Source organism: Scatophagus argus, chromosome 7, assembly GCF_020382885.2.
Source record: "Scatophagus argus isolate fScaArg1 chromosome 7, fScaArg1.pri, whole genome shotgun sequence".
Classification (NCBI taxonomy): Eukaryota; Metazoa; Chordata; class Actinopteri; family Scatophagidae; genus Scatophagus; species Scatophagus argus.
The window spans coordinates 16,979,323-16,998,893 of record NC_058499.1 but is presented as its reverse complement, the minus strand read 5'-3'; the positions used below and the strand labels follow the sequence as shown (position 1 = coordinate 16,998,893).

At 41.5% G+C, this 19,571-nt stretch overlaps 1 protein-coding gene across 1 annotated transcript in view; it reads left to right on the top strand.

Annotated features, from left to right (window-relative positions):
• Nucleotides 1-19,571, top strand: part of b4galnt4a (beta-1,4-N-acetyl-galactosaminyl transferase 4a) — a 124,881-nt gene that overhangs the window by 86,169 nt on the left and 19,141 nt on the right. Inside the window, exons 7-8 of the mRNA XM_046394793.1 lie at nt 2,961-3,028; nt 16,188-16,266. Coding sequence (XP_046250749.1) covers nt 2,961-3,028; nt 16,188-16,266 — 147 coding nt within the window. The remainder of the gene's footprint in view (nt 1-2,960; nt 3,029-16,187; nt 16,267-19,571) is intronic.

Here is a 19,571-nt window from a genome sequence, read left to right as displayed (position 1 = left end):
CTAGGAGACAGGAATATTGCACCTGTATTTTGCAACAAGATTCATCTATAAGGGCAATCTTAAATGTGGAAGTCAGCATTAAGAGGTGAAAAGATGTGCTAGATACAATATAATCTTGATTCAGGCAATGTGCAAGTTAGAAGCCTTAGTCCTCTTGAATTTCACTGGCGAGAGGCACAATTTTCTCAAAATAATATCTCTCTCAGCAGGACATTTGGCTTCACCTTCAGTCTAAAATGCGGTGATACCGCTTCTTTTTACTTCCACTTTAGTATGGTTTCTCTTCTGAATTTTCATTTGCTTTGGAAACAAATATTCATGTTTCACTCAATTTAAAATAAACCATCTTTTGCTGTTTTTAGACTCAGCACTAGATAATATGACTTGCTGAGATGAATATTTTTGCAGAGCTGCCTCTGCTGTGTGATCACTCTCTTTTTCATCGGAGCTTTTTCCGAGAAAACAGTTTACTCACAGGGAGAAAGTAAACATGTAAGTGCAGTAACTACATACATTCTCAACAGTCTCCAAGGGTTCTCATTTATATTCAGCACAAAAGTTTAAGGTTGTAGCTTTTCCTCCGTTGCTTTTTTCTGTTTTGGAAGATTTTAAAGTTCTCCTGAGGTGCCTGCTCTATTCAGCTAAGATTCCTCAAAATTATTTTTCTTCTCTTGAGAAACCAAAAACATCTTGCAGTTACACCAGTTTTAGTTTAATGCTAATTGTTTTGATTGAAGCCAGTTTAAACGCGATTCTGCTGCACCACTTTCTGCATTTCTGTCCTCATCAGAAGCCAGGGTGTGCTAAACACAATATAATGACAGCTTAAAGCAGTCTAGAAGTTAAATTGGTTACAGTTTACTTGTTTGTTTAAGTTTCACAGTGTATGCTCAAATTAAAACATGCATAGTGAAGTATTGCCTTCCAAACAAGCGTAACGATAGTAAGTATAGACAATACAAAAGGAAGCAGTGGGCGTAATGTGACTGATGTAGATAATTAAATGCAGCATTTGCAGGTTGCAGTGTTGGTGTGTTAATGAGCAAACTGGTCTCTAAAAGCCAAATTTTACATTACTTACAAGCCAAACAACACCAAAACAGAGACACGTTATTGTCTTTCGACTTACACAGTGCCTACACAGTGTTTAGGAGACAGACTGACATAAGCACAGCACAAGTTTGTGTGCAGGTGTACTAATAACTCTACTGCACCCATGTTGTTTGGAGGCTGACTGGATACTGTGACCAGTATACCAGTGAGTGGATCCTTTGGGTCTTTTAATAGAGAAATACTTCAAAGGGAGGTGCATCAATGTACAAATTACGATCTTTACAAATGGTACTTCTGCATATTTGAAAACGTTGTATAAAACCCTTTTTGGCTCCAGAGGGAGTTCTGTGAACTCTGCCTCCAATGGGTGTAAGGAAGTGGATAGAACTGAGCTTACCAGACCTCTCTAGCCTGGTCTTCATCTCTGCTTAAAGGATAGCAGCTACATGATCTCTACTATCCTATATTGAATATTCTCAGTGCTATAGAGGAGCAATGCTGAATTAGCAGAGTATTCTTCTGACAGGGTCTGGTAGTCTGCAGAACGTCTGATGCACACTGTTTAACAAGCACCAGTGCTAAATGAAAAAAACTCAAGATTTACATTTCATCAATTTTACCCAACACCATGTAATTTATGGGTGAATGCTCTCCACCAAGCGTTTGTCAACTTAAAATAACTATCACTTAGAAAACAAAAAAAATTGTTGCAAATGTTTGAATGTCAACACACATTTAAATGTATATTGCTTTGAAAGAAAAGTTTTCATCCTTATTTAAACTTAAATAAACTAGCGGACTCATCCTAACTTAAGATTTGATTCTTTTTCAATTAAAGATCATCTTGCAGCGATTTAACTCCAAACATTCTTCCTTTCTGTGTGCCGGAGGAGGAATATGTGAGGAAACTGTTGGTGTGGAAATGTACTATGGCAGCAGCACGGTGCGTAGCTTCAGGGTGAAGGCACAGTGGCGCACATTGTGTCCTCCTCCTCTGCAGCCAACTGCTTCACAGAGACTCTCAGAGGCTTTAAGACTGCCAGGGGTCTGGTTGGTTTTGGACAGACATGACTGTATGTTTTTTGAGGTTTACTTCCCAAAAGTGGCTCTCTTCTTGTGCCAGCAAAAACGTTCAGAGGTGCCGTTGTATAATTGCTCTTTCAAATATCATTATGCTGCAGGTATGCAACACTGTGTGTGCTGTTTTCATGCTCCCAGAGTGAGGATCAGTAGTGATTTCCAAGCTGAAAGGCTCTTGTGATCCATTGGCACCACACCCCACTATGTTTTTTGACCAGTTTCAATCCCAGAAGTGGGGCCAGCACAAACAATTAAAAGCATGCCCACTGTGATCTTAGCCTTATTCTTACATTGGGGATCAGCAGCAGTGGGGATTCCAATTAGTTGCGTGGGCTTGCTGAGGAAATGAATGTGCACTGAATCGGCTGAACTGTGGGCCCCAGGGGTCCCGACGAGATGGCTTCTTAGAGTCGGTATTGACAAGCCACTCTTTCTGATTTCCATCTATTTATAGGCATTAGTCTGATCTCAGTTTGCCTGTCAGAACTTGCCTCCTGATTGACTGTTCCTGTTGCTTCGGGGCCTGTTATCTTGTTTTCCTAATTATTCTTTATTTGTTGTGCAATCATAACCAACGGTGAGTTCTTTTCAAACAACCAATCCGTTTTCTGAATTAAAATGAGGTGACAAGGTCCACCAAGCAGGACCCTTCCAACATCCAGTCATAGTCAGAGCCTTAAAAAGTTGATGTTTTTGACTCAAAAAAGTTCATTTTTAAAATGGACAAATACTCTCCAGTTGTGCTTCAACATTTCTCAGCTGTCCTTGCATACTTGTGCTCTCTCTCCTTCCTATCTGATCTGTGCCTCCTGTCCTGTGTTTTGCAGCTGGGTACCGAGTGGACTGCTCCAGGCGAGTTCAGCAAGTTCAGGTCCCAGTCCTCCAAGTCTGTGCAGTAAGTATCTGTGACAACCGCGCACATTTATTAATGGCAGAGTTATTTCACTCTCAAGCCTGTGCAGAGACCACAATGAAGCCCTACTAATATCTAGCAGTAAGCCTGACAAATACACACCACCACTGGAGCATCTCTGAGGACTGGTCTTGTGGCCATTATGGTAAAGTGTCTCTCTACCTGTTAAGTAGCAGTCTGCACTTATTCATACTCTGTGTAGAGTCTACAGCCCCTTATAACATAATTACTTCAGAAATCTTTGGACAACAAGTAATGTGTCTCCTCTGTGTATATGTGTGTACTTTCAAATATGTATTTATGAGTTAATATGGAGTGCTCTCATCTAGTGTCAGATTAAGGGGGTTCGTAGCAGTTTAAAGGCTTCTCACGCTCTCTCTAAATGTAAGGTGTAGAAGCATTAACCTAATCAGCTCCTCTCAGATTCAGCACATCCCTCTCCCTAATTGCTGGGAGCTGCTTGAATAAAACCACCCTTTAGTATGAGCCCTGATCTGCAGTTTGCTTCTAAAGTCATTGTTAAGTTGATATGATTATACAGCAAGAGAGGAGATCCAAAGAACAGTGCTCTTTTTCCTTTGGGTTCCCACATTTGCCTGATTTGATGAAGCTGCAGAGTGCTACCTTAAATTATTCAAACACACACACACACAGTTGTGTTTCCAATACTTTTGGGGGCATTCCATAGACTTCCACTCATTTTCTGGTGCCTTAACCACCATCTAATCATAACAATAAACACTACCCAATCCTAACCTCAACTTAACCTTAAAGCAAGTCTTCACCCTAATATTTAATGATTTACATTGTGGGGACTTGTATTTTGTCCCCACAAGTAAGACGGGTCCTCACAATGTGACTGTGTAAAAAGATTTCCCACAACTACAGGAATACACACAGATAATGTTGCTTGTAGTGAACGTTAAGGATACTTCACCACTTCTAAATCATGCAAAATGGATGAGCACACATTAAATTAAAAGAAAAAAAACGTGTTTAGTTATTTCCAAATCTCATTCAAAAGCTGAAAGCTGTGAATCCTGGGTACAATCTCAGTGTGAGCCTGAAACATTCTTATTGCTGTTAGCTGAGAAGACAGCTGGCCAAAGCATCTTTACTCAGTTTGAGGATATCAATATGTTCATAATAAGGAGGGTCAGTATATGTAGCACAGCATGACCAATGAGTACTAAAACCACATGCAGACGATGAAGTGTCTTGGATTTTTCAACTGTATAGAACAGCCATATATTGTGATCTTGTCATCGTGATACAGTTTCACAACCATATTTCAAAGCCATCTCATATCAACAGGGCAGAAGCAAAACCCCCCCACTGGGATGAGAGTAAACATCAAAGTTGTACCAGAGTTCACTGTTATCTGTGCACAAATGATGACATACCAGATGATGAAATATACATTCAGTTGCTCGTGAATCAGTTTAGAGTGCGGTAGTGACATCAGCAGTTTTATTAGACGTGTGGCAGGCCTGTCTCTGTTTGGTGACAGTGAGTGCAGGTGTGCTGTCGGCACTCAAAAATCAGATGATGATCAAATCTAATCTGAATGGCGCTAATGACTTCATGATCCTCAGCTTACGATATGAGCTAAATTTGTGGAATGTTAGAGTGATTTAAGTGCTAACTTAGAACTCCTAGTCGATAGCAGTTTTAGTACATTTTTATTAATGTGCAGCACACCCACAGACATACACAGACCCCATGCTCTGATCTTAAAACAAACTAAATAGAATAATCCTGAATTTATGTTCACAACTCCACAGTATCATTCAAAACAACATCGAAGGAGGCATCAAATCTTTCGGAATGTAACTCAGTGCTGTATTTTAAAATTACTTCTTTTTTTTTTATCAAAGCTCAGCTTTTGTGTAAGATGTGTGTATATGGTCTAGTCTCCTCCTAGTCTTCCTCTGTTTGCACAATTATTTATTGTTTGCTCAATTATTTATCTGACTCTCATCATAGCCAAGGTCTCATCATAACTTCATGCATCATTGTGTATCATTCTGAGCATTATTAAGATATATAAAACCACTTGGAAATCTGTAATGCTCATTAAAACAATACATCTACTCCATATTTGGCCTTCTTTTGTAAGTGTACACTTAGACAGGCAGACACACACACCCTCAGCCTAGCCTTTCCATCACTTGTGAGGACATGATATAGACTTACCCTAACCATAACCACTACCAGTAGTCCAGTGGTCTAACCTTGGCCTTCATCAAAAAAAAAAACAATACGTAATGATTTACACTTCAACATGACGTGACATGGCTCTTAATGTGGGGACCCCACCTATGAAGAAATACAAGAAGACACACAAACACTCACTTATAATAAATGAAAACGTATTAATGCCATAAGGGGCTGCACACAGGCCTTGTCTGTGTGTAGACTTAACTGGGCCTGGTTAGGACAGCAGGTACACCAGACTACAAGAGAGCACAGAAACACAACAGAGAAATGACAAAACATAAAGGAGAAGAAGAACAGAGATGAGGAGGCTGGAAGTTTTCTTATTTTCTCCTCCTGTTTGACAGGCATCTTGTGTTCTCCGACAATAACAAGACAGTAATGTGGTATTAGAATAGGGCATGTGCAGTTGTTCAGCGGAGAGACGTGGGTGTAACACTGCATGTTTCGTGACCTATTACTGTGTATTTTTGGGTGTGTGTTTGTGTGGATGGGTGTATGTTTGGGGTTTATGTATGGAAAAACTGCTATACTTTGGATAAGCGGTCATAAAATAAAATTACACACTCAAGGAGAGCAGTTGCAGACACAATACCTTCGCCTTGTGCCATTCAGGTCTGATACAGTGAAATCTATCACCTTACCTTGCTCTTTACCGTCCTCTGAAAGTCTTTTGATGTTTTCTGCTGTGATATGAAAAGTGATTCATGATTCCACTGTCAGATCATGAAGTATCGTATACCGGAGATGAAATGATTGAAAATGGTGAGGTTTTACGAGTGGAAGTGGACAACTGAAGTCAGCTTTGTTTTTATTTTACAGTTACACTCTATCATATGCTTTGGGGGAAGTGTGCCAAAGACAGTGTGAAAGTCTTGCTTACCATAATTATGCAAAATGTAGTTTGATGCCCCTGTGTGTGGGTGCTGGTAAGAGGACATAATCACTTTTTTTTTCCATGTGAGCAAATGCAAGCCTCTGTGCATTAATGTGCGTGTGTTTGTCAAATACTGTGACATTTCAAATCCCTCTCTGCATCTTATGACTTTATTGAAACATCCTGAAGCAAACACTGTTTATTTGTCATCTTCCACATGTTTCCTCTGCCACACTGTGCGACATGAATCCCTCACACGCCATTACACTTGACCTGTTTAAGGCAAAGCTGATATGCTTCCGAGTATGGCAAATTGTGTGCGCAGCGGGATTAATCGCCATGCATTCATAAAAAGCTGTTCTTTAAATTAGATGGGATGGAATTGAAATGAGCAAATTAGCAGTGCAGAACAAGATATTATTTTTTAAAAAAGAAAAGAAAAGAAAAGAAAAAAAAGGGCTTGAATGTGCATGGGAATGATAATCAGTCATTAGACAGATTTTATCACCTGGTAATTTGAAACATTTGTAAATCAGATAAAATAAAGAAATAATTGAACAAAATGAATGAGGTGTTTCTATAATATAACATAGATGGAAGGCCGCTGTGAAAATTATTAGTCATCACACATGAGGCTACAGCTAGCCCTTGGCAACACAATCCTCTTGTGCAGTTTGTTATTGAAGAATAAGTTCAGGGCCATTTGAGACTATTTACAGACTGCATTCTACCACAAAGCTGCAATTTAAAACAGCTTGCACTGTTTATGTGCTACTGTTCCTGCTTATTATCGTATTGGGCCCATGAATGAAATGTGACTGACCTGAGGTAAAATGGAGCATATAAAGAAAGGAATCGAACGGCGTAGGACAAAACATGACCAAAGAAAGAGCGGCACATCAGAACTGTAGTTGAACATTGAGCAGAGCAGAATGAAGCACAACAGACACTCCCAGTTTAGCAAGGTTGTTCTTTTCGCGACTTGGACTGTGGTTATTTCATACGTCTCGGTTCATTGGAGCTGTGCGGCCAGCTGAAGCAGAGCTGAGTGAACAGTGACTAATGGCTGCTGCACAGTTGAATCATATTGTCAGGGAGTGAAACGTATTGTTGTTGAGAGGTTCACGAAACACTTCACTCTCCTAGTGGAAGTCTCCACACGATGCAGTCAAAGGCTACTGAAACCGTTTAACATACACACGCGCGCGCACACACACACACACACACACACACAGAGCACATACAGTATATATAAACTCTAAACACCCTCCAGTTGGTTGTCCCTCTGTGGTTACTCTGCTTCATGGATGACTGCAACTAGATTTTTCTGGTGTGCTACCCCCATCTAAACTGCCACATTTTCCTCATCAGCCCCTTATTCTCTCTCACTCCCTTTTTATGGCCTTCTCCCTCCATCTCACTCTGTCTATTGCCTATAATGGCAATTCCATTTGGGGAGTGAATCTGAAGCTGTGAAAGGAGAAGCGGTAGAGGAAAGGTTTCTGAGGTGCGTGCTGCAAACACTGTGCAGCAGAGACACATGCTTTTCTAAAAGTGGCAGACATGATGCCTTTCTTCGTCTCCACCAGTAGGGTGTGGCCTTCGTGTTGCTATGTGGTGTATGAAAGTCTGTCCCAGGTGGTGATTTAAATAGATGGGATGAACAGGAAAAGTTGGCTCAGTACACCTGTTTGGGAGATCTCATAGCCATCTACAACACATGGCTGTTACCAGCTGGAGATAATGACTCACAGTACTTAGTGTGTGCTTGTGAGGTAGGGAGAAATTGTTTTGCTTGTGTTCTAATTCTGGAGTTTGCTGAATTAAAGTTGAAGGAGAGTAATCATCCATCTTGCTGTCTCAGTCTGTCTCTCTTAGCTCCTTTCTTTCCGCTCTTGCGAAACTCTTTCTTCAGTCCTCTGTGTCATCGAAATTGATCCATGTGAGGATGTATTCATGATGCATATCCACGGCTCGGTTTAAAAACATAGCATAGCAGTACCAGTATCAGTACACATAAAGTAGTACAGATAATGACAGAGAACTACATTTGATGTCTCTGCATGCGGTGACTGACTGTGAGTACAACCAAATAGTACAAATAGTAACCAAATAGTTTGTTTGTTTTTTTGAGGGGGGGTACAAAAACAATCAAATGCAAGTATTGTTTGACTGGAGACGTTTCAATACTCCACTGAGATATTTTGTTTGATACTGAAAAGTTATTAGCCCAATGCATATCATCAGATGATGTGTAATAACAACTATCAAAACAAATAGCAAATAAATAAATGAATAAAATGTGTTTGAAGATGCCACTTTGAACTTTGTGAAATGTGATGGGCTTTGATTCATAATTTTCTGGCCTTATATTTTAATGAATTTAGAGGGGGAAAAAAGATAGACATATTAATTGTAATGAAAATAATCATCAGTTAGCCTTATAGTTGACAGGGAACAATGCAATTATCTACAAAGTTAAGCCTTAAAACACTCACACTGGGCTGAATCAAAGGAAAACTTCCAGAAATGTGACATTATTTTGATGGCACTAGCGTCTTTTTGTCATGAGTTAAGAATGCCTTGCGTCAGTTTGAAAGTAACTCTTTGTCTCCACCTCTGCTCATACCTGTGAAGTGATAGTTTGGCAGTGCCTGCTATGTGCTGTCATGGCAGCTTGGTGAGTGACAGTGAGGCAGTCAGATGAGAACCCAGATAACCCTGCCAACACGTCTCTGCTCTCTGACACAGCCACAGGAGCCTCGGGCTGTGTCGACAACACCCAGAGACTGACATTTCTTAAAATTCTATAAACTGAACTGTACTGAGGAGCATACTGTGGTAGTCTGATGCCGTGCTTGACGTCAAGTATTTCAGAAGCTTTTGAGCAGCTCAGACTAGGCTGTGACTGACAGCACTCAAGATCAGACAGAATGTTGTCTGAAAGGTTTTGGAAACTAATGAGGGCTGGCTGAATCTGAGGCAAGAGGTGGAAGTCACTTAAATGATGTCTGTGTTTCTTAAGCATTAGCATTTACCTGCTCCTGAGATGAGGTTCCATGCACGAGAAAAGATTTTCACCTTCAGTTGTAATGATTGAAATTAAGACTGGCTGCTGCTGACCTTTGGCGGTGGCGTGGTGAGCAGGAAAGGCAGAAGAGGATTCCAAGGTTATCTGGGGCACCACAGCTGGCATTTTCAAGGAGCAGCTTTCACTTCACAAACGGCTGAAAATGACATTTACACCCAATCCTCCACAGACACGTGGGCAGTGATGTGTGTGAGTGTCTGTGTGCCTTCTTACTTTCTACTCCTTTCTTTCTTCTCTTAACTTTCTCTTCAGTTTTCATCTCATCTCTCTGTCCTCCCGTTTTTGTGCTTTAGCACACTCCCATTTGTTTTCTGTACACATGACTTAACAGAAATCCTCCAAAGGCGGATATTAGTTGGAAGGAGAGAGTTAACTGTGCCTTTCCCAGGCAACAAATAGGAAAATCTAGTGGAGAATGACCAGTTATTTCACTAAGGGATCTCTCAGTATCTATAATTGAATCATTTAAGCACTGCTGGCTATTAGCTGGTATGATGACTCAAGCATTTAGAGAGAGGAAAGAATACTACTTGTGCTCATGGCGTCCCAGGAATACAGATTGAACATGGAGACGAGCTGAGTGTTGCACACGCTCTGCAGCGAGCATCCGCAATCGTAATATGTGAGTAAATGTCTCTATATGTCTGTCTTTGTGTGCACAAATATCCTGTTTGTGTCTGAGTGTGAATACCACCCTTAATCTGAACCACTCACCGCCCAAGGTAATTGGTTGATACACTGTAGCAGCTGAATTAAAACAAAGCTGTTTGCCAGCAAGCTGCAATGACTTCTCTGTCCCATTTTCTTCCCTCAGGCCTTCACTCCGCCATCTGTTTCTGTGAGTGATGGGAGCCTGCTGAGACACAAATCTATGTTTTAGTGTGTATGTCTCTGTGTCTTCATGTGTGTAGTGGCTCATGTTCAATCAGACTGTCTTTTGGGGTGTTGGTGCACATCTCTGGAGCTGTGAAAGACTGTGGTAGTGGACATCTGATTGGCAGTAATGCATGAGTGCAACCAAACACCAAGCTGCTTCTGGCTAAACGTGATTAAAGATGGTAATGATGACGGATGGTCGGCTCAGTCTGAGGAAACACAGAAAATACATTTCGAACAGCTGGGGAGTGGATATAAAAGCTGTTGGAAAGATGTCCTGAGAGGTGGATGTGCAGACACCTGCACACACACTTATGAAAACGTTCAAACCAAGTTCCTGTGCTACTTTCTGTAACCGGCAATCAGACATTTAAGCCCACTTTATTCCCACCAGGTGTACGTGGTTGAAAAAGCAAGCAGGGTTTCAAGTTCTCTCTCTGTCTCTCAAGTTCTCTTTTTTCATTGTACAACAATTTCTGTCACTTTAAGCATGTGCAACCGAGCGCAAATGCCTTCCAGGAAACTGTGTACCTTCATATAAAGTTTGGTGCTTTTTGCTTTTTCCTCACCCTACCTTCAAGTGTGGCAGAAACAGTTGGAAATACTCTTGTCTTTCAGCATAATAATGAATGGGCTTCGGTCTGAGTAAAGAATAATAGAGGAAAGAAGATTAAGTTGTATCAAACTTTGGATTCACAGACAGTACTTAGTAGTCAAAACATTGTGGTTTAGAATCTTTTCATTCTCCAAAATCCAAAATATTTCCACACTTCTGATTTATTCCTGACAGAAAAATCATGATCTGGATCCGTGTTTTCTATTGTCTTCATCATATTGGATTGTTGAGATCACTTAGTTGATCCAGAGCGATGGATCAGTACACCCCTAATTATTGTGAACCTTTTGTCTGCTGATAAATCCTCAGCAGCTTGTACATGTAGTATGGTTTGACCTTGACGTAATGTAATAATTGTAGTTGCTGTTGCTGAGATGAAAAGAGCATATGTTTCTGAGCATAAAGCAAATCCGAAAACCCCGGGAGAACGAAGCAATGTGAGATACTGTAAATTGTTTCTTCATGAGTCCATGCGTTCAGACCAGCACCTTCACTAGAGAAGGAGTGTTAATAGAAAATCAAAGTGAGAAAGGGGTGAAGTGGGGGTGCAGAGGAGGAAAAAAAGAAGCACTGAAGAAACTAACGCTATATTAGATAATTCCATATAGGGGAACTGGACGTGGTGGATGGAGGGAGAAGAGACAGGGCGAGAAGCTTTAAAGAGAAGCGACAGACAAGATACAGGAGAAGAGAGGGGGGAAGAGATGGGGGATGAAGGAGAGCGGAGGAGGGATGAGGCAAACGGAGGGGATGGAAGAAAGAGGATTTATTGAGGCTGCAGGGAAGAGCAGCGTGATAGCTTTCTGATGGATTAGAGGAATGCATGAGAAATGGAGTGGAGAGGGGAGAGAGCGCAAGGGGAGAAAGTGAAGTTTGTGCGTCTCCTTGGGGCAGCTCTAAACACTGGTATCATTAATGTAGTTGAGAGGAGAGTACTCGCCGAGCACGGTCTTTTATTTAACGGCCACCTGTGGGTATTAGAGAGGGAGAAATCAGGCAAGAGAGAGAGAAAGAGACAGGGACGGGGTGACAGTCAGATAGCATTAATGAGAAATTGAGTTGGAAAGAGAGTGGCGATACCGTAGAAGTAGAATCAGGAAATTGATGTAGCCAGCGGGGGAGATAGGTGAGGTGAAGAGAGAATAAGAAAAAAGAGGACTGGCGTTTACTGAGAGTTTAAAGTGTACTGTCTCTATTTCACTATTTCAAGTTAGTAATACAGAGGGTGTGTGTGTGGGGGGGGGGGGGGGGGTTGTCTTCAGGGTGTTATTCACCTGGGCTTTTGTGTATTTCTTGAAACAGTCATCATTCAGATGCTTGTAAAAAGGAGTTTGTCTCTCAGTAGGAAAAAGAACCCCCCCCCCCCCCCCCCCCCCCCCCCCCCCCCCCCCCCCCCCCCCCCCCCCCCCCCCTCCCCAAATATGTTCATGCCAAATAAATATTTCATACTTCAATTCCAGCCGACTCTGAGCCGCAATGAACACTCTCTGAATATTGTTTAGCTCCAACAGTCTCATCTTGTGTTATCCAGCCCAGTCAAGCTCCTTTGTCTGTCTCTATCCGTTCAGCCCAATGAAGGGAAACTGGAAACAAAGACTCCAATTAGTCAGGCAATTAGACTCTTGTTTTGTGTCCTCCACTCATCCTCTGAGTCACACACTAATAGCTATTCTTTCCTCTTTCCATCTCTCATTTGCCCTTCAATTGCTCTTTTATACTCTTATTTTTTTTCGCTCACTTGGCGTGCCGTTCTGTGTGAAATCACATCTTCACTGTTACGTATTTTTCCTACATAAGGAACAGCATTTATAATTCCTTCTCTGTTTCTGTTGTTCATTTGCTATTTATCACTCCTCCTCCATCTTTCTTTCCGCCTGTCTCTCTCTGTCTCTTCATCTCTTTCAACCGGTCCCCTCCTCGTCATCCATCACAGGAGGACTGGTGCGACCAGCGCGCTCACACACACACTCACACGGATGAAGACACACACAGAGAGAAAGTGAAAACACTTTTCATCCCTACATTGTGCTCCTTTCCCCTTCTTTTTTCTTTCTTTTGTCCTTCAGTTTAATGTATTACTTTTGAACGAAATAGAGATCTTGAAAAAGTATGTCAAAATTGTTTGCATCTTTCTTATTTGTCTGTGATCAGATCTTTATCTGGACTCATTCATGATTTTAGAATATTTATCTTCTTCACACCAAACCGGAAACAAGAAAACACAAAGAAATTTAAAAAGGAAATAACTATCAGTAGACTCTGCAGACAGAGAATCCCTCAGGACTCAGCAAATGTCTCACCTCTGCAGTGAAACTGAAATCATGAACCAGAAATGAAACTGCTACTGAACTGGCATACAAAATTACTTCAAATCACAAAGAGAAGAATACAAAAGAGATATGCTAAACAAAAGATATGCTAGTATGTGAATAGGACTCTATTTATCCATCTCTGTCTCTCAATGTGATGTGATCCTTTTGTTTGTCTTCATCTTGTTCTTCCCTTGTTGATAGGTTTGTGGTGTGAGTGTGTGTGCATGCGTGTGTGTGCGTGCACTGTCTTATCTGGCATCTTCTAACAGGTAAACAGGTTTGCATTGACTGAGCTGCCACTGCTGAAGTTCAGGCTGCTCTTGAGATTGGAAGGGGTTGGTAGAAAGAGATCCTAATAAAATGTTAGTTGACAGACAGTAGTAAGTTGAGGATACATTTTTCATTCTGCTTATATCTTTCACGGTTGTCATTTATTTGAAGCATGTAGTCTTCCTTGTCTGAGGTTGTGTATCAGCCCAACTCTGATACATTGTGGCGGCAGACTGCATCCTCTCAGCTCTGACATTAGATTATCCCACAGATGCACTTGGATTATGGGCTGAAATAGACAATCTAATGAAAGGTCAGGAAGTGTACTAATACAGCCTAAAACCCATCTACGCTTGTCTGTTCAGGGACAGGAAGTCAATAAAAAAAGACAGCCAAAACATATCATTTTGAGTTCATGAAAGATGTGACATGTCAGCCAAAAATTGAACTGGGACAATGGTGTTCAATTTATGTATATATATGAGGGAAAGCGACTCAACACACACATGCACACACACACACATATTGCCATCACTTCCCGTCATAATTCTCAGATATAATTCTGATTACTCAATTTCCCCTCATATTCTTATTAATTAAGGTTTCCTCTGCTGTGACCTAATCTAATCTATAACTCTTTTGACTGTGTTTTGCCTGAGGTGAATGCCAAATAAGATATTATGTTTTGCCTTTTTAAGTACAGCTCAGCCCAGGCTGCTACGTCTGAATCATACGGCTAAGGGCAAGCAGGGTGCCAAGATCTCAAAGTGGCACTTAAGTTCGCTGAGTGCCGTTTCAGCAGCTGCACAGAAAGATGTTCCCTATTCATGAGACAGTGACCTGAGCATACTGTCACCGCTCTCCTGCACCTGCAATGATTTATTGGTTACAGAACGCTGGGCAGTCAGGTGATGTGGTGGCATTTGTGCACCGGGCAACACGTGATTGTCCCCCTTCAGCCTTTGTCCTTCCCTTTCAACTCGGTCAACCATGAAAGGAACATAAACACACATACACACACACACACACACAAAACGCTGCAAAATAATGCTACAGTATAACTAATTCTGCAGTCTTTATCATTTAAGACCGTTTATGTCTATTAGTACTGAAATTATCCTCTCAAATGTGATTTTTCTGCTTTTTCCCTTTGGCTGTCGGACAATAAAGCAACTTTAAGTCGTTACCTGGGGCCCCGGGAACTTTTTACCAGACATGTGCCGCTGTGGTCATCATATAGACTAAAAGATAAAATGATTTTAAAGTCATAAACTTGCACATACCCTCTAGAACAAGTGTAACATCACACAACAAAAGTTTCTCTGTTTGCTTGCTTGTCTGTTTTGTTTTTTGTTTTTTCATCTCCTGTATGTGTGGGGCTATTTTCAATTCCAAACTCATCAAAGAAGATAAGCTTGTGTTTGTTTCAGGAAAAAAAAAATCAGGAGACAGGAGAGAGAAAGGAAATGAACAGACAGAGAGAGAGAGAGAGAAAAGAGGCACAGGAGAACAGAAACAAAGGCAGAAAATGAGGAGAAAACAGAGAAAGCCATCACATATCCCGTCAATCGGAGCACATGAATATGAACGAGCCAAATGACTCCAAAGTCAGAGTAGCAAATGTTTCTCAAATTACCAGGCTGCTGCAAAAACAATTAACATGATCTTGTTTATAGGAATTAGGTTTTCAAACATACTGCACCATTTATACGAGTGAGAATAGCTTTCGTGCCATTTCTCTTTCATTTAAAGCTCATACTTTTACAAATGATGTATTTATACACTCCAGATGTGTACTGTATATACGAAAAAATGCAAAAACATAGATTTATTCACTGCCCAACAGTGTGTGTGTGTGTGTGTGTGTGTGTGTGTGTGTATTCAACTATGACTGTATGTGTTTGTTTTGAGAGCTAATGATGTGTGGAGCCGTGTTTGGCTGTCTCTCATTGAGCAGCAGATGCTGGCCTATTAGCCGAGATGCGTTTTTGATAATGAATAAAGTGTTGTTGCTTGGTGTGTGTGTGTGTGTGTGTGTTTTGTCAGTGCAGGGAATAACATACAGACATTTACTCATTCTAACCAGGAGTTTTTCAGAAATACTGGAGCCCATATAAGTGTAAAAAGTTGATTTATGTAGAGCATTGATTTTTTTTTCCTCATAGTCTCTGAAGGAGTGTTTTATTCAGGACCCAAGTCTGATAATATCCTGGCTCACCGCCATCTGCTTTGCCATCTTGCTTATAGTGCGGAGTTATATTCTAGGCTGATTAACCTGTTTATGCTCAGGTCCAATTGACATCCATCCATCCATTTTCCATACCGCTTATCCTTCAGGGTCACGGGGGAGCTGGAGCCTATCCCAGCTGACTACGGGCGAGAGGCGGGGTACACCCTGGACTGGTCGCCAGTCAATCGCAGGGCCAACACACAAAGACAGACAACCACACACTCTCACACTCACACCTAGGGGCAATTTAGAGTAGCCAATTAACCTAATGTGCATGTTTTTGGTATTGTGGGAGGAAGCCGGAGTACCCGGAGAAAACCCACGCAGGCACAGGGAGAACATGCAAACTCCACATAGAAGGGCCCAGACCGGGACTCGAACCTGGAACCCTCTTGCTATGAGGCGACAGTGCTAACCACTGCACCACCGTGCCGTCCAATTGACATGTTTTTTTATTACTTTGTGCTTTTCAAGTCAAGCAGTTTACCTCTCTTCACTACAGTCATATTAAATCATGTTTTATCAGTACTTTTCCAGCTGCAGAGAGAGATTCTAAGGTGAAAGGAGCTGTAGTGGCATATCACAGAAAGATTCTTCTTTTTTTCCGTCAAAGTGTCAAAATATCTAACAATAGCTCTCTGTTTTCCCTCAGCTTGATCTCATCCAGACAATACTACTTTGAGATCCTTCACAAGCAGGATGACAAGGGCTCAGATCACGTGGAGGTCGGGGTAAGTGGACTCCTCTCATCATGGAAACACATTTCTTCTATTCTGCCTCTCTGTCCACATCTCTTTTCCGTCCCGGGTATTTCATTTATCTTCACCTTGCTAACTCTTAGCAACTCTTAGCACTCTTTGGCAGGACGATTTGCATTCAGGTTTGACTTGTATCCTGTGACTAACAGTGACTGAGCAAAAAGAGGAATGAAATGACGCTCCTTTCCCCCACTTCCTTTTGCTGCACATTACTTTTCTCCTTCATGCAATAAATGCCCAAGGAGGGCAACCTGGGCTGAGGGTTGTTATGCTGGCTTTTCTTATCAAGGGTTTTAGAAAACCAACTCATTTAAAATCTTCTGTCCTCTTTCCATTCCTCGATCTGTCATCGCTCTCCTCTTCCATCTCTGTTCTGTACTTCCTGTATACTTTCTATTTTCCCTCCTGTCCACTTCGCCTCTCCTCTGCACCACTTCTGTCTCTGTAGTGGTGCTCTGCACCTCAGGCAAAGCTCAGAGATGAGTGGAGCTTAATTTCGAGATGAAGTTTCAAATGAGAGCCACACGCCTCGTGTGAGCCTGTACTTTGAGTGGGAGGGCAGATGATAAAAAGAGACCACTGGTGTGTGCATAGAATGAATCTCTTAACAAGCCTCAGGTTATCGTAATCATGGTGACCAACAGCAGTACTGCTGAAGTTGCTCACTTTGTTCTAACAACTCCAGTGTCATTTTTGTATCCTCATGGTTGATACAAACTCTGTCTGATTGCCTTTGACTACTTTCCTTTACCTGTGTTTCTGTCTTTACATTAGTTCATGTTAGTTTATTCCTGGGTCATCATATACTTAACTGTACTGCCATATTTATGTTTTCTTTCTTCTTTATGTTTCCACCAGCCATCCAACATGTCCCCACTCCTTAACCTTGGGCCACAGTTTCCAGCCCTTCTAATACTCAGCCTTCAGTCTGTTCAGTGTTGGTCATTTCAGATTGTCTGCTTCTGGATGCCAGTATTTTTTTTAAAGTGTGGAGTTTACAGAGTGATGTGAGGATCACCTTGCTGAACTCTGATCGCTTGTTGGTGCCAGGAGGATCATACAAGAACAAGACGAGATGTGTGTGTGTGTGTGTGTGTGTGTGTGAGAGAGAGAGAAATTGGCACAATCAGCTGTTAACTACCTATGCCAGTGTTTTCACTCAGACTATATGAAAAGTCCTGTTCGTGGCAGGTCTCCCAAGTACTGTGCTGTTGCTGTGGGGTGTTGCTGTGGATGTGTTATGAATATTTTACTGATTATGTGTGAGTGTGAGTAATAAATTATGGTCCATGACAGCCACATCCCAGTGGCAAACAAATCTCTTCTCTCCTTTAGTTGGAAAGCCTTTGGACAGGACAAACAGACTGAGCTGGTGAGATATAATGCAGTGTTAATCTGGTACCAGTGTAGTGGAGGGTTGAGTCCTTGGGTTAGATGGCGTCGACCTTTGCACACAAAAATGTACCATCCTTATTCGTTTCAATGAAACAACAGCTTTGAAGAGGTCTTGAGAGAATAAGACTGCTAATTGTAATGTGAAAGGTGTAAGAATTCATCAGGTCCAGTATTCGGCATCAGCCACATCAGCATTCATTCTGAGTCATATTTCTTCTGACCTAACGAATATAGATGATATCGGTGTTGGTTCCCACAACTCCTGCTGAAAATATCTGACCGTTTAGCTCCAAAATGTTCCTCCGTGTTCGCCTGCTAGTCGCTAAACTGCTCTGCCACTTGGTGCTGGGTAGATAGTTGGGTTTATCCTGCTTTCTCACAAAAAATGTCTGCTCGTTTTTTTTTTCATTGTGTTAAGAAAAATATTGCTTAGGACAGTTTTAAAACAGATAAATAGAAGATACATGTAATGATAGATGATATAAATTGGACTCCCTGGATCATTTCATTTGCCCCATGTGGACAGTGGAAGCTAGTGTAGACCATCCGATGGAAGAAAATGGAAGAAATTGGTAAAAATAAATAAATAAAATAAAACAAAATAAAATACACACAATACATTTTCTGTTCTACCAGCCAAGATTTATGGGCTTCAAAAGAACGATCTTGGTCTCTTAATCAAATCTAAGGACAAGGACCAAATGGATACACCTGCCCAAAAGAAGGAGATCAGACAGAATAAAGAAGAGGACACACAACTGGGCATTAGAGAGGAGGAGGATCGAGTATATACAGACTGTGCACTGGAGCCATTTATATGAAGTGTTTCTGGTCTTTGTACCTCGTGGTCCTGCTCATTCAAATCATGAGCTTCTTAGCCTTTCCAGGAGAAAACTGCTCATGTGATTATGTCTACCAGTGAATCAAGGTCATGGAGAAATCCATCACTCTCTCTCTCTCCTCCTCCTCCCCTCAGCCAACTACTCATGAGGCCATCAAAGTGCGTTTGTACTAGTGGAAACAATTTAATGAAACGTATAAAAGTCACACAGCAAATCAAGATTACGTGCAGGAATGTGTGTATGTGTGTGCGTCGTCCTGTCTTACTAAGGCCCCTGTGTGTGATTTAAAAGCCGAATACATTTCACACCTTGACAAAAATAGCAGATTTACCGTGACCAGCCTACAACAGCTTGAGCCCAGGGCTCACATAAATCTGTAGAAACCCGGGCACTCATTTGTTAAAAAGCAGATAGCCTTGGATTCACAGTTCCTTCTTCTGTGCTCTTTGCCAAGCTGTGATTGCATGGTCAGAGGTGAGCTGCTCCTCGGGGAATGTATTTGTTTAGCAGCGTTTGTTTTGAAGAAACCAGGAGGAGTAAATATCAGGTAGTACACAAGCACAATGTGAAAGTTATCTTTTGGCCAGAAAATAAGAAAAAGAACCCTTGTTGTTTCTCTCTGTGAGCCTCTCGGTCCACAGTGTGAAGGAATTAGAGAGGACGGCTGCAGGAAGGCAGTACATAAACAGCACTGGAGACAGGAAGACGCACCTTAGGAGTACACTTTGCCTTTCTCAAGGGGATGGAAACAACTGTAGGCCACTCAATGAGTAGATTGTTGAGTTGTTAGGATGAGTAGGCAAGTTACTACACCTGTACTCTGAATGAACCTTTCCGTTACTACGCTCTACCTCAATGTTTTTCTTCAATTAACTTGAAATAAGCTCTCTGTCAAGAGATGAACACTGTTAAAATGGATTGGATGAGATGAAAGAAGACTCAGTTAGCAGTTTCATCATGTTTCTTAAATGTCATTTGGATCTTGGTCAGTGAAACACAAGATCTTTCCACTGGCCTAATGGAAAATCTTTCATGCTGGCC